At 40.8% G+C, this 15,614-nt stretch overlaps 1 protein-coding gene and 1 pseudogene across 2 annotated transcripts in view; one reads left to right on the top strand and one right to left on the bottom strand.

Annotated features, from left to right (window-relative positions):
- Window positions 1-7,155: 7,155 nt before the first annotated feature.
- Window positions 7,156-7,255, bottom strand: LOC111724812 (annotated as a pseudogene).
- Window positions 7,256-8,819: 1,564 nt separating this feature from the next.
- The window catches only part of BLOC1S5 (biogenesis of lysosomal organelles complex 1 subunit 5), a 34,076-nt gene continuing 27,281 nt past the window's right edge, over window positions 8,820-15,614 (top strand). The window contains exons 1-2 of one of the 2 annotated variants that reach the window (XM_003788358.3): window positions 8,820-8,963; window positions 12,136-12,218. In XM_003788358.3, the coding sequence (XP_003788406.1) occupies window positions 8,852-8,963; window positions 12,136-12,218 (195 nt within the window). In that variant the 5' untranslated portion in view covers window positions 8,820-8,851. The remainder of the gene's footprint in view (window positions 8,964-12,135; window positions 12,219-15,614) is intronic. The other variant, XM_023512273.1, reaches the window with a different exon arrangement.

Raw genomic sequence — 15,614 nt, 5'->3', positions numbered from 1 at the left:
GATGGTACAACTCTATGAATACAGTAAAACCCTCTAACTTGTATACTTTAAATGGTAAATGCTGCAATATGTGAGTTATAGTTCAATAAAGCAATTGGAAATAAAGAAGTGGAGTTAAACACCAGCCTCACCATATATTAAGTGTAAGACTTTGCATGAGTCACTGCATATAAAATTCCTCACATGAAATAGAGATAAAGATCATTGATATCACTTAATTTGCAATGAGAATGTATAAAAATTGCCCAGCACTGTGCCTAGCACACAGAAAATGATCAATAAACGGCTATGGAAGATCGTAAAAGTATAACTTACAACTTTATGAAGCCAAATTCTTTTTCTAGCAGCTAGCTATCCCTCAGGTGCCAACCTGTTCAATACCTGAGCCCATTTGAGGGAAGACAAATGGTAACAGGGCATCTTTAGATTTTGGTAAAACATGAATTCATATTCCCAGTTTCACAGTCTCAGATTCTCACATCTTTCAAGCTGTTGGAAGTAAGGACTGTGCTATTTTTCTTATTTTATTTCTAAAAGAGCAATGAGACCTGTCCAAAAAAAGAGTACAGCCATCTTCATGCATGCTATTGCTTCTGAAATGTGAATACTGCTGTCCAACCATTTTCTCTCTGTAATTCCCAGAAGTCTGTAGCACTGACCCTTCAGTGATTCCCTTAGATATTATTTAGTGCCTACTATGCACCACTCTGCTAGGCCATACAGATAACCCCATTACAACCCTGCCCTTGTAGAGTGGGTAATAGAGCATTCTTTGGGAGGCTATAGCCACCCTGTATTCTTTGAAAGTAAATAAAAATAACTGGTTATCATTTACTGAGTGTCTACTGGGTTGTGTGTTCTGTACTTATTTTTTGTTAATTTAGGAGCTAGGGAAGAGGCAGAGACTAAGCCACATGTAACCAACATCTTAAATGGACGGGTAGAAGACAATCTGTCACCAGAAAACAAATCTTCACCAGATTTGAATCAACTACCCCGAATCAGATACTTGTCCCTATTCCACATATGACTTTCAAGAACAAACTGTAAATTCCAAATAGGGAGGGATCACTCTTCAGTCAAGCGTTTTCATTTATTAGATTAAATACTAGTTTTAAAACAAATAGAAATAATAGAACTGGGAGCAATAGCAAAAGACCGTTTGTCTGTAGGCACAGTTATACCCAAACATCCAAGATATCTTGAAATAGCGGGTGAAGCTCTGTGCGTGTGTGGCCACTATCACGACACGGCAGAAAAAGTGACATAACTTCAAGAATGACATCATCATCCCCGTCCAGTTCAGCAATAAGATTATTACTCCCTGTTAAACCTTGGCCTTCCATCGACTCCAAGTAGGAATAGAATGAATGGGAAGGGTCGTCCACTGCCAGTGCCTCATGTCCTCAGTGCCCTCTGAAAATGAGAGCCCCGGTGACAGTCTTTCCAGAATAGCTTCAAAATCTGTTGATAAAAATTAAAGCAGATATATTGTTAGAAAAAGACTAGAACTCCCTTATAATCAGGTACACACAACTATTTGACAAGTAGTCAAATTACAATTATTGTGAACTATAGCTTATTCATTTATATTTTCTTCTTAACATTTGACTTCATTCCCTAAAAAAAAAGTCAGATGTTATATGAACTTTAATATTGATCTAGCTTTGGCAGAGATGTGGTAGCTTAATGGATTAGAGCATTTAGCTTTTTACCCCAGAGAGCAATATTTCTTCTTTGTCCCCACAGTTAGATAATCTGCTACTCCCCATTACCAGGGCACTAAATTTCAAATTCTCTATACACCTGAGCAGGCTGCTACATATCTGGCCATCTTAATTTTGGTCTTGATTTATTGGAGCTGAATTACATTCCTAACTCTTCCTGCAGCACTGGGTGAATTTTATTGCAAAAGCAATGGGGAGAAAGTTACCGTCATATATCTCTCTTGCTGGGCAGAGCATTTAGATACACCAGGGACCCCACACCCCACTGCTCCATGCCTTGTATGCTGGATTTATAACACAGAAGCTCAGCTCTAGGGTTACATACAGGCATATCATAGATGAGATGGGGAATTTGATTTTGCAATAATGATTACTTGTTGCTGGAGCCCACATTCCTGCAGGCTCTGCCTTTATTCCCAACACTGCTGGCGAATAAAACTAATTCCACCTGCTACCTAATCTAGCAAAACTCATCTTTCACTTAAGGGAGAGAGGCCAAAAGAGGGTAGACAGGAAGTCAGGAGAATTTGAGAGGTTGGCCATTTTTTCTATTTTGTCTCAAAGAGTTCACTTCCATTATTGTGACTGCTTTAGGAATATTTTAATCTTTGAAACTTGTGTTTCTTTGAGGTTGGGGGGAAGCATTACATCTTTTCCAGCCCAGTGAGTTAATTTGAGGGCTTGTTCCGGCTGTCTCTTCCACTTCAAAGAGTCCAGGTCCCTAGGGCTAGCCAATTGTATTATGAATCCTACAGATTTGGCTTGCCTTTCCTGCTGAGTGTCATCTATCCTCACAGTCCCTCAGTGGATAATTTTTGTCCTCCCTAACATCATCTGCTTGAGAAATTTGTGCCTGGCAGGCCTGTCTGTCCAAGTTAAGCTTGAAATACAGTAGCTATACGACTCATTTGACAAGGCATAGCTCTACAGTAAGGCCGCAGGCTTACTTTGACCAAGATGAGAAACTTCCAACCACCTGATTACAAATTCCAAAGCTTCTTTGGTGCAGAAGTGGCCTGTCCACATAATGTAAGTTATTTTTCCTCCACTGCCCCATTTTTTCTGACCCTGTGCACCTTATACCCACACGTCTTATCTTAAAAGCTCTCAGAGATTTTTAATTCTTAGACTGGCCTCATGAGGTTTCCAGTTCCTGACTGTTTTCACCACTCAACTTGAACACTGTCACTTGCATCAAAGAACTCTATAGTCAACTCTCATTGCCAGATGCTTAGGGAGTGGGTGATAGACATTGGCGCTAGAGCAGTGGTTCTCAGACTTTAGTGTGCCTGGGAATCACCTGGAGCTTCTTAAAACACAGATTTTGGGGTTCCGATTTGGGAGGTCTGGGGTAAGCCTTGCGAATTCTTATTTCTAAGAAATTGCCAAGTAATTCTAATTCTGTTGGTGTGATAACCATAGTATAAGAATCACTATATACATATTTTGGCATCTACTGTATGTGTATCTGATATTGATTCTCTAAAAAATGATCTTGTATAGAGTGCTATGATATGAGAACACCTATTCTTAAAAGCATGAAAAGTACTTGGTGTATGATTTCATTTCTATAATATCTTTGAAGTGACACAACTTTGGAAATGGATAACAGATTATAGGTTGCCAGGGGCAGAGAAGAAGGTAGGTGTGGTTGTAAACAGGCATCTTAAGAAGATCGTTTCGGCTTCAGAACTGTCCAGTGTCTTAACTGTGGTGATGGAAGTGTAAGCCTACATGTGTGATAAAATTGCATAAAACTAAACAAACACACACAGTGAGTACAGGGAAACCTGACAAAATCTGAATAAGACTGATGGATTGTGTCAATGGTGATATCCTGGTCATGATATTAGCAACATTTGCAAAATGTCACCATTGGGGGAAACTAGACAAAGTGTACAAGGAAACTCTATTATTTGCTGTAACTGAATGAGAATCAACAATTAATAAAAATTTCATTTAAAAAATACACAAAAGTCTCATCAATCCAGAGACAATAAAAGATAATGTAAGACCGACTCGGAGATAATATAGAGTCCTAGTTTAACCTCAGAACTCTGAGATTCCATGTGTTAAAAGCCAAGGACACATTCATAGTGGCCAAATGTGCCAGCAGGATAGACAGCACAGCTAATGTTCTTTTTAGGACCTTCTCATATTTGTCCACGCTGCAGTCTAGAGATTTCTGCAAAGGGGAAGAAGAAACAGAGACATACCTGACTATCTCAGAGAATAACGCAACTCAATAGTGTACAGAACAATGCAATCAAATGGCTAAAACATGGATTCACAGCCTGCATGCCACAGGTTTCCGAAAAGTGGTTGTGTACTTATTTGATGTTACCTATTCTGATTGTATGTTCCATGAGGGAAGGAAAATACTGCATCAGTCTTGTTTACCAGCGTATCTCAGCTCCTAGTACTGTGCTGGGCACGTAACAGCTGCTTAATACATATTTGTAAAATTTTTTTTGAGACAGAGTCTCATACAGTCACCCAGGTTAGAGTACAGTGGCATCTTCATAGCTTAATGCAACATCAAATTCCTGAGCTCAAACGAGGCTCTTCCCATAGCTCCTGGTATCTGAGACTACAGGTGCATGCCATTATGCCCAGCTAATTTTTTCTATTTTTAATAGAGGCAGGGTCTCACTGTTGCTCAAGCTGGTCTTGAACTCATGACCTTAAGCAATCCTCCTACCTTGGCCTCCCAGAGTGCTAGGATTATAGGCATAAGCCACCGTGTCCAGCCTGTCAAATGTTTTTGTGAAAAGCCCATATGGTCTATTAAAGTTACTATGCCTTCTCTCTTCCTCCTTTCCAAATCTCATCCCTACTCTCTCCTCCCCCACCATCTACATTTAAACATACAAACAGAGAGATACATGAAAATAGTTGTATCTGCCATAAATCAGGCAGTCATTTAACCTCTTTGTGCCTTAGTGTCCTCATCTGTAAAATGAGGAAAATAATAATACCTACTTCAAAGGACTACCAGAAGGATTAAGTGAATTCATATCTGTGGAGCACTGATAACTTTACCTGGCATGTAGCAAGTGCCATGTAGGTGTTCATTAAGTTGCAACGCAGTTCTAACACTGACTACTGGGAGTTAGAACAGACTTCAGAGGTTAACGACATGGTTCTCCACAAGACTTAACTTCAGACACCAGTCATAAGCCCTGGGGTTCCTAGACCAACTGCTTTGCTCACGGTCTAAAAATTGAGAGCTTCCTACTTTGTTCTCTGGGGTCTGATAATTCACTAGAATGACTCATAGAAGTTTTATTATAAAACGCACACATCAGGCCTAGCCAAATGAAGAGATGCATAGACAGAGGTCTAGGAGTGGTCCAAATGCGGAGCTTACATGTCCTTGGGAATGTGTCCCTCTCCTGGCACTTTGACGTATGATTACCAAGCAGGATGCTCACCTGAGCTTTAGTGTCTCCAGTTTTTATTGGGGTTCCATCATGTGGGCCTGGTTGTTTGAATCATTGGCCGTGGGATTGAGCTCAATTTCCAGCCCCCTCTTCTTCACTCAGCTCAGACTGATTCCGTGGCTAAAAGCCTCAGGCCCTCTGATCCCATTGTTGTTCTTTCCAGCATGGCCAGGCCCCATCCTGAAAACATGGAAGGGCCCTCTGTGAGTCATCTCATGAGCATCAACTCAGGCATATTCCCAGGGGCTCACCATGAGTGACAGGGACACTTAGGAAATTCCTAGGCTTTAAAGGGTAGCTCCCAGAAACTGGGGATGAAAGCCAGTCAATTTTTTATTACACAGCATAATATTTACTGAATTGAATGAGTAGAGAAGCGAGGAAAGAATTCTAAGAAAAAGGGTGTCTAAAAAGAAAGAGGCAGGAATATATCATGCCATGGCATAGTAGGAAGACCCACTCTCTGCAGATAATTTTTGCGACACAGTAGTCTCCCCTTATCTGGGGTATCTCTTCTGTGGGTTGAGCCCCATGAGGTACAATATAAGAAGATATTTTGAGAGAGAGAACACACTCACATAACTTATATTACAGTAAGTTGTTATAATTGTTCTGTTTATTATTAGTTATTGTTAATATTTTATTGTGTCTAATTTACAAATAAACTATCATAGGAAAAGGCATAGAATAAACAGGGTTCATTACTATCTTGTGAATGTGTCCACTAGGGGTCTTGGAATGTATTCCATGTGGATAAGGGGGGTCTGCCGTACTGAAATGCACCAGCTTTACGTCAAATGGCCAGTGTTCTGACTGTGGTACTGCTATTCACCAATCATAGTTCCATCTTGTTTGAGTCTATGGATCATTGTAAACCACCTGAAATCCTTTCTGTGAGAGGCAGGCATAATTTAAATATATACACATAGGGATTCAGACAGCAAATATTTTTATTAATTTTATTTCTCACAATACTGTGGGTTGATTTGGCACTTTCTGGCTCCATATGATGGCATCAGCGCCACATGCAGTTCATGTGACTGCATTCAGCTGGCCAGTAGCCAGGCTGAAAGATCCAGGAAGCTCTCCCTCATACATTGGGGCCTGGCTAGAGTGCTAAAGTGACTCAATTCTCACCCACCCAGGAAGCCTCTCTCTACATGTGACAGCTCATCTTCCAGTGCTTCTCCTTGTAGTGGCCTCTCTTCTCCAGTAGGACAACCTGGATTTCCTGACAAGAGACCAAAAGCAGAAGCTGCCAGTCTTTGTCCACCATGATCTGTTGGTCAAAGCAAATCACAAGAGCAGCCCGGTTTCAAGCGGGGGAAGGAGGGGAACGCTCCCTCTCTTGATGGGAAGAGCAGCATGTTGCATGTGTGTACAAGGAGGAGAGGAATCACTGCAGCCATCTTTGGAGACTACGTTCTTGGACCCTCCATTTCCTCATCTGAAAATGGGAATTTTAATATCTTCATCTAGTAAACTAACGAGAGAATTAAGGGACACATACTGTGTGATGCATGATATCATTTCATAAATTTTATTTTTATTTTTTTGAGACAGAGTCTCACTATGTCGATCTGGGTAGAGTGCTCTGGCGTCACAGCTCACAGCAACCTCTAACTCTTGGGCTTAAGCGATTCTCTTGCCTCAGCCTCCCAAGTAGCCGGGACTACAGGCACCCGCCACAACACCTGGCTATTTTTTGTTGTAGTTGTCGTTGTTTAGCAGGGTAGGGTCAGGTTCGAACCTCGGTGTATGTGGTCAGCACCGTAACCACTGAGCTATAGGCTCCGAACCCATTTTATAGATTTTGCAGTGCTAAACAAGTAGAAAATACTGTAGTGATGGGTGATCAAAGTGGATTAGAAGAATGAGCGCAAAATATACAGTGCTTTGGGGGAGTTTACTAGAGGGAGAGGAAACAGAAAAATATATCTGCTTTACAAGTAGATACAGGAGGTTATTGTAACTGCATTTTTAAAAAAAATATGGAATCCTTCATGAATTTGCATGTCATCCTTGCACAGGGGTCATGCTGATCTCTGCATTGTTCACCTCTGTACATGTGCTGCCAGAGCAAGCACTGTAATTGCATTTTTTGAGCATTTACTATGTGTCAGGCACTGTAGTAATTGCATTACAAGTATATAAGATGGATATTTTATTGCCATTTTAGAGAAAAGTAATGACTGGTAAGTGGCAGAGTCAGAATTAGAACCCAATTCTATTTCCAGAATCTTAATTACTGCAGCCAGAGTTTCATTTATCACTTATATCACAATCAATTGGCAAATACTGAAGGCAGAACTCAGATTCTGCTTTTTAAAAACAGTTACATTAATGTTGGAGAAGCATTCAACCTCGTTGTACTATAGTGAACCTTCCCAGGTTTTTCAGTAGTTCAAGGACACTAAGAAGGCAGGTTTAGAGGAAATTTTTTCTTGGAGGGACAAAGGAAAGTCTGGAATAAGGAAAGTGCCTTAGAGAAGGCAAAGTGACTTAGAAGTGGAGGGAATAACAAGGCGCTTTAAAAAGATGCTTTCTAGAGATTGATGCTAAAATTAGAGAAATGTGAGTAAGACTAGAAAGGTTAGAAGCCAGACCCAACTATATTAACCAAGTTTATATTTTGTTCATTAATTCATTTGTTTTATGCCTCTTTGCCTTTGAGCTTACCCTTTCCTCTACTAGGAAAGGATTTCCAAGTTCCTTCTTCTCTCTCTCCACCAAAGATTTCCAGTCTGAGGATGAACATTTGCCTCCTCTGGGAAGCCTTTCCTGACCCCTTCAGCCTAGGAGGGCCAGGTGTGTGCTGCCCCTTCCCTCATTCCATCTTTCACAGGCCCTTTATTGTCAATGTTTTATAATCCTCCTTCAACACTGTGAGGGTAAGGACTGTATGGAATAGAGAAAGGAGAAGGGAGAAATCAGACATGATTCTTAGTAAGAATCACTGGGTGAAACTGGAGGTGAAGGAGTCACTGAAAAGTTGTCCATTGTTCTTTGAAAACGAGGAAGGCTTGTAGAGAATACAAGATGAACATCGTGGGTTTATCAAATGGCAGCGGACACAGAGCAGCCTTGTGGTTGTCTCTTCATGACGACGCCAATTCATAACTGCCCAGCAGATCAGTCCCTTACACCATTTCATATATTTTATCTTAGGCCACGTAACAAATGGTTGGAATTTTGTAAATACAAACACCAGAAAAGATATTTTTTTGTAACCATAGTCACAAGTCGGCCTAACCCTATTACTTCAATTGTTAGAAAGAAATGGTAAAACAGGCCCCTCATGTTGCTATGATAACCAAATGTGACAATGCATGTCAAAATGCTTTATAAAATTGGTGGCAGGCAATAATATTTCTACTATTAGTATCATTCATCGACTGCACCCTAGCCCGCTCTGCCTCTTCCTAAACCACACCTTACGGACGAATTACGGAGTTTAGCCCCTTCCTAGTTCCGCGGCGCTGCCCTAATCCAAGATGGCGTCATTAGCTTCGGTCAGCTCACCCCCCTGGTTGCACTACGTGCGCCTTTCTGGAACTGCAGGTTGGGTGGATTCAACTTCTCCGTCGTCCTGTGATGATGAAAACCCGGATGCGCCTTTAAAGCGGGCAGTCCAGGTTTGCGCAGGCGCAGCGCGGCCGCGGGTGGGCGGAACTGGTCGGGATGAGTGGCGGAGGGACAGAGACCCCTGTGGGTTGTGAGACCGCCGTGGGCGGCGGCAACAAGAAGAGGGACTCTCTGGGGACCGCAGGCACAGCGCACCTCATTATCAAGGGTACGGAGCGGCAGGGCCGTGGTTCCTGGTGGATCTCAGCGCAGCCCCACCTCCCAAGCTGAGCCCTCTGACCAGGGCCGCGCTCCAGGCTGACATCGATCTCCGGGGCCCGCGCGCGTTTGTGCGGGATGGGGGAGCCTTGTCGGTCCTTGCCTGTTTGCCAGGCCAGATGCTTCCCAGTAACAGTCAGCCGACCTAACTCATCTTGCTCGCTTTCCTCTGTTGCATCCCTGAACTCTTAGGCCCGCCTCCTGACCCCGGGCGCAGAGCTTCGTTGGACAGCCTCACGACCGACCTGTAATGTCAAGGACGGGAGTTGAGAGCTGGGAAGCCGTCGCTTAGGAATTGTGTGACTTCGAGTCATTCGCTTTACTCACTTTCCTACCCTGTTTGCTCCTGGGTTGCGCGAGGAGTAAATGAGATAACATTTATATGAAAGCGCCCTAAAAGCCTTACCCGTGCAGAAGCGTCCGTTTGTCTGGCGTGCTTTGAGCTGGGAGAAGGTTCCAGCCTGGTTACAACCTGGATTGTCACAGACCCTGCCTTAGCTTTGGTTTCCCAAAGGTCATATCGACCCTGTTTCCTGCGGGAAGAGTTTTGCCAGTTAGATACTACACTTTCTCATTGACCATCCTTCCTTAACTCTGAACTTAGCCTGTCAGTCCCACTATCCTCAGTAGGGAAGCCTTTTATGATTCCAGAATCCTTCAGCACTACCGGGGGGATGGTATCCTTGGGCGCTGTGTGTTTTATTTTAACCTTATCTGTCAGGTTTGTGGGCAGCCCCAGCTCAGCTGGCTGTGGCTGTTTTTAAACTTTGTATTTCAGGTTGTTTCTTACGTCTAATTAGGAATGTGAGAGTGTTACATGATTATTAGCGCTAAATTAGAATTATATATGCAATCTTAGTGAAGTATTACTTTAATTTTTTAAATTGTAAACAACATAATTTACATTTCTTTATGAAGGGTACAGTTCAGCAGCCTTAAGTACATTCTTATTGTTGTGCTACCGTCACATCTATAGAACTCTTCAACTTGCAAAATGGACACTGTATCATGAAACAACCTCTCCCCTATTCCCTAGCAACCGCCATTCTGTCTGAATTTGACTAGTCTCTGTACTGCCTGTAAGTTGAACCATATAATATTTTTCCTTTTGTGACTGGCTTTTTTCACTTAGCAAAGTATCCTCAACATGTATCCATGTTGTAGCATGTGTCAGAATTTCTGTCCTTTTGGAGACTGAGTAATATTCCATTGTCTGTATTTACCACGTTTAGTTTATCCATTCATCTGTCAATGGACTTTTGTGTTGTTTTCATGTTCTAGTTATTGTGAATAATGCTGCTGTGAACTTGAGTGCACAAGTATCTTTTCAAATACCTGCTCTCAAGTCTTTGGGGTAAATACCCAGAAGTAGGATTGCTGGATCATATGGTAATTCTGTTTTTAATTTTTTGAGGAATTGCTATACAGTTTTTTATGTTGGTTACAGCGGTTTACATTCCCACTAATGGTGCACAGGGGTTCACCTTTCTCCACAACCTTACCAACATTGTTATTTCACCAACATTATTATGTTATAATCTTTTACATCTTACCAACGTTGTTATTTTATAATCTTTTACATCTTACCAACATTGTTATCTTATAATCTTTTACATCTTACCAACATTGTTATTTTCTTTCTCTGGTAGCAGCCATCCTGATGGATATGAGATGGTGTCTCATTGTAGTTTCATTTGCATTTCCATGATGGTTAGTGATGTTAAGCACCTTTCCATATACTTATTGGCCATTTGTGTATCTTCTTTAGAGAAATGTCTATTCAAGTTCTTTGTTCATTTTTTGGTTCAGGTTTTTGTTGTTAAGTTGTAAGAGTTCCTTACATATACCAGATATATAAAGTGGTTATATTTTGTGCTTATATTTTTTCTACTTAGCATACTTTGCAGGATGTGTCCTAATCCAATTTGCAAGAATAGGGAGTTGGAATCTGCCCAATTGCATGTCTGTAAAAATCAGAAATTTGGGGAACAGATTACTAATGAATGAACATGAATAATACTTTTTTTATTGAGACAGAGCCTCAAGCTGTTGCCTTGGATAGAGTGGCATGACATCACAGGTCACAGCAACCTCCAACTCCTGGGCTTCAGCAATTCTCTTGCCTCAGCCTCCCAAGTAGCTGGGACTACAGGCTCCCGCCACAATGCCCAGCTATTTTTTGTTTGTAATTGTCATTGTTGTTTGGGAGGCCTGGCTGGATTTGAACCCACCAGCTCTGGTGTATGTGGCTCGAGCTACAGGTGCCAAGCCAATAATACATATTCTTACTTGGAAATTTAACTTCTCCAGGAATTTTGACATTTACATCTTAAACTATAGATGAATTACTAAGAAGAGTTAATGGACTGACTCACCAAAACAGTTAAAAATCAGAACTTTTTTCCTTATTTATGACTTTCAGACCTTTACTTTCAGAAAAAGTAAAGAGACTTATAAGGAATACACACTACCCACCTTAATAAATAAATCATTGAAAGCCCCACTGTGTATCTTGCTTTGATTGCATTCGTTACCCTCCCTCCTTGCTAAAAGCAACCACTGTCCTGAATTTGATCTTTATCATTCTCATCTGTCACCTGGTATGTGTCTCAAAAGGAAGTGTAATTTTGCATACGTTTAGACTTCATATAAATGGCTCTAAACTTTCTAAAAGTTGCTTTTTTGTCCAGTATTATATTTGTGGGATTTATCTATGTTAACGTGACTTTAGTGTATTCATTTATACTTGCTGATTTATGGTGTTCCAATGTATAATTATGTTTAAAGTGTTCCCTTTTTTTCTTTGACATGTAATATTAATTACATCTATGCTGTAGTAAATGTACTTAGAAATACCTGTTCATTTGTGTAAAAGTTTTTCTAGCTTATATACCAAGGCATAAAATTACTAGGTATACATCTTCAGTTTTATTGGATATTTTCAGATTGCTCTCAAAAGCAGTTATATTTTAATACACACACTCTGGCAGTGGATGTAGTGGATGGCAGTCCTCTTAATCCATGGACTAAACTGGATTTTAACCTTCGTGTGTTGGTGGGGAAGCGGGAAAGATTATGCCACTTAGCATGGATTAACCCTGAATTTCATTTTGTCTTTATAGATCTTGGAGAAATTCATTCAAGGCTCTTGGATCACAGACCAGTTATTCAAGGTGAAACACGTTATTTTATAAAGGAATTTGAAGTGAGTATTTAAAACTTACTTTATAAAAACACTTCCCCAATTGTTAGTGTGTTTATATGCAGAACAGAAATTCCCTAGTTCTAAACTCTGATTTCAGTTCACATCTTTATGAAATATACAAACAGAAATTATGGAGAGACAAAAATGCTTAGGTTTTTTCTTCCTTTTTGTTCTTTCTTTCTTCTTTTTCCTTTTGTTTTTGTTTAAAGGGTCTTGGTATGTTGCCCAGGCTAGTCATTGGGCAACTATTGGGCTCAGGCAATCTTACTGCTTAGTTGGGACTACAGGTGTATGTGCCCGGCTCAGAAATGCTTGTTTTTAATGGGATGAGTACAAGACTAGACAGCAGGAGACTCGGGTTCATGGTCTGGTGCTAACTCTGAATTTAATGTCTGTCAATCTCAATTGTTTTTAATCTATAAATTGAGATTAGTGAAAAAAAAAAAGATTTTTGAGATTGATGGATCTGAGCTTTCCAAACCCATTTTCTACATTTTTTTCCTCAGTTGGGGCATCAGCAGCCACTCCAGTTAAAACTTGAGAATGATCTTTGGCTATTCTTTCCCCCATAGAGCCCATATTCAGTGACCAAATCTTCTCTAGATGTTAGCTCATAAAGATCCACTTCTTCTGACAGATATGACTGCTTTATCAACCAACTGAGAGCCAGTTTTTCCCCTGCTGCCAGAGCAACCTAACATTATTTCACTTTTTTAAACTCTTTGGTAATATTTGCAGTCTATAAGATAAGTCTAAGCATCCTTCTATGACCTGGGCCCTTTGTAGTTGTACCTCTCCCACTCTTCTCCTTGTATACTGTCCCAGCAATACTGATGCACCAGCATGCCATCCTATTTCATATTACTATAAGTTTTGCACATGTCATGTGACAGTGAGTTCTCCTGGGTTACTATTCATCCTGAAAGGGAAAGAACTCTTTGTTTCATCGGATTGGATTCACGGGGAAACCTTTATGCTCCTGTTGAGAGAAAAGCTAAGTATAAACTGGCTACCAGCAGCTAAAAGGGGCCATTCGTTGCTGTGCTGTGGATATGGACGGGAAGAGGGTCAGGAGCTCCTGCACCTGGTCCCCACTCTGCCTCCCTATAGAAGCCACTCAATCATTCAGTATCTTTGTCTACCAAAAGAAACTAAAATACCTTTTTTTCAGAAAAGCAAAATAGCTTTGTGCAGTGCAGTATTATAGCCAAGGAGGTTTATCGAAGGTACAACTATTGCTTAAAAAAAAACAAAAAAACTCCATAATACTTCACAGGGTTGTTGTGAGGATTAGACACTGGCATATCTTGGAATATCGTCTAGTATCTAGAATTAGCTATTTAGTTAGCTGTTTTCATTGTTGTCATCATGATTATCATTATTTATTATTTCTATAGTGTAATAAGAATTACGTGGAACACGGAAAATTATCCGGAGACTATCCATAACCATTCTGTGCAAAGATAATTACCAATTCCATAGTGAGAATAAAGTGGAAATTTCTATGCAAACTTGCTCTGAGTCCTTGCAGGGATTTCCAGCCTGGGGGAGTATTTGAGGACTGTTTTGCTTATCTGTAGTGTTAGACAGTGAAAAGGTTTGCTTAGATCTTCTTTTGGTTTTTGCTCATCAGCTTTCTTTAGTGTTCGTGTATTTAATGTCTGTCAAGGCAGCTCTTGATTCTTCCAGTGTGTGGCAGAAAAAAAGATGGTGTGTTGTATAATTGCTTATTGAATATTCCACATGTAAAGTGTGGATTTAGTTATTCTTAAATGTGGGAGTTATGTTTGATTCTTCTTTTTTCCTTCACTTCAGCAACCAGGCTATCAGTAAGACTACCTCCAAAACTTAAAACAAATCTTAAATCTTTCTTTCTTTCTTTTTCCTTTTTTTTTTTTTGAAGCAGACTTTTACTTTGTTGCCCTCAGTAGAGAGCTGTGGTGTCACAGCTCACAGCAACCTTAAACTCTTGGGTGTAAGCGATCCTCTTGCCTCAGCCTCCCAAGTAGCTGGGACTACAAGCGCCAGCCACAACGCCCAGCTACTTTTTAGACCTGGGGTCTCCCTCTTGCTCAGGCTGGTCTCCAACTCGTGAGCTCAGGCAATTCACTCACCTTGGCCTCCCAGAGTGCTGGGATTACAAGTGCGAGCCACCCTGCCCAGCCTATGCTTAAAAATCTTGATGATCTCTGACTCCTACTCATCTTGAGAACTTTGTGGTACACAACTCTTCATTTACTGGGCTTCAGCCATACTTTCTTCTTTCCTTTTTCTTTAACACATCATGATTATTCTACATCAGTAATTCTGTCTTCCTAAAATGTTCCTTGTCCCTATTTTTAGCATGGTCTCATCTTTTTTGTTTAGATTGCAGGTTAAATATCACTTCTGGCCCTTTAATCCAAAGTCACTGAAGCACCCTGTCATGTCATCCCTAATTTACTTCATAATACAGCACTATATTTTTTTTCTGATGCTATGTAACAAGTTACCACGAATTTAACAATATAAAACAGCTAAACACCTAAAAACATAACTGTCCTGTAGGTCAGAAATCTGGGCATAGGGCTGAGATCTTAGCACAGGGTCTTAGAAGGCTAAAATCAAGGTATTAGACAGGTTGGGTTCTCATTTGGGGTTTGGGGTTCTTTTCCCCACTCACATGGTTGTGGAGGACTCAGTTCCTTGGTATGGGGGCCACTCATATTCCTCCTCACTTGGCTGCTTCCATCTTCAAAGCCTGGAATGAAGAGTCTCTCACACTTTAAATCTCTCTGGCCTAGAGAAGCCTAGTCCCTTATTTAGACTTACCTGAAAACCCTTTACTACAGCACCTAAACTTGGGTTAGATTGAGTTAGCTGGGAGCAGGTGTGTGCACACTGTGTGTGGGGGGGGCCCTTTAGGATCATTTAGAATTCTGCCTACCATAGCACTTAAAACTACCTGATACCTTTCCTATTATTTACTTATTTATCACCTTCCTTCCTTAGAGTATCTTACTAGCTATAATTACTTGTTTTACAAGACTTAGTTTTATTTTTAAAATGGGAACAATATATACTGCAGAGTTTTTGAGTTTTAATAAAGATCAAATGATACATCATTTTTAAAATCTCTGGTATAGGTTCGGCGCCTGTGGCGCACTGGTTATAGCACCAGCCACATACACCAAGGGTGGAGGATTCCAACCTGGCTGGGACCAGCTAACCAGCAATGACAGCTGCAACAAAAAATAGCCGGGTGTTGTGGTGGGCCCTTGAAGTCCCAGCTACTTGGGAGGCTAAGGCAAGAGAATCAGTTAAGAGTTGGAGGTTGCTGTGAGCTGTGATGCCATGGCACTCTACCCAGGGTGACAGTTTGAGACTGTCTCAAAAAATAAAAGAAAATTTTCACAT

This window comes from Otolemur garnettii, unplaced genomic scaffold, assembly GCF_000181295.1.
Source record: "Otolemur garnettii isolate 467f Iridium unplaced genomic scaffold, OtoGar3 scaffold00026, whole genome shotgun sequence".
NCBI lineage: Eukaryota > Metazoa > Chordata > Mammalia > Primates > Galagidae > Otolemur > Otolemur garnettii.
The sequence above is the reverse complement of the archived record's forward strand: the minus strand, read 5'-3'. Positions and strand labels throughout refer to the sequence as shown.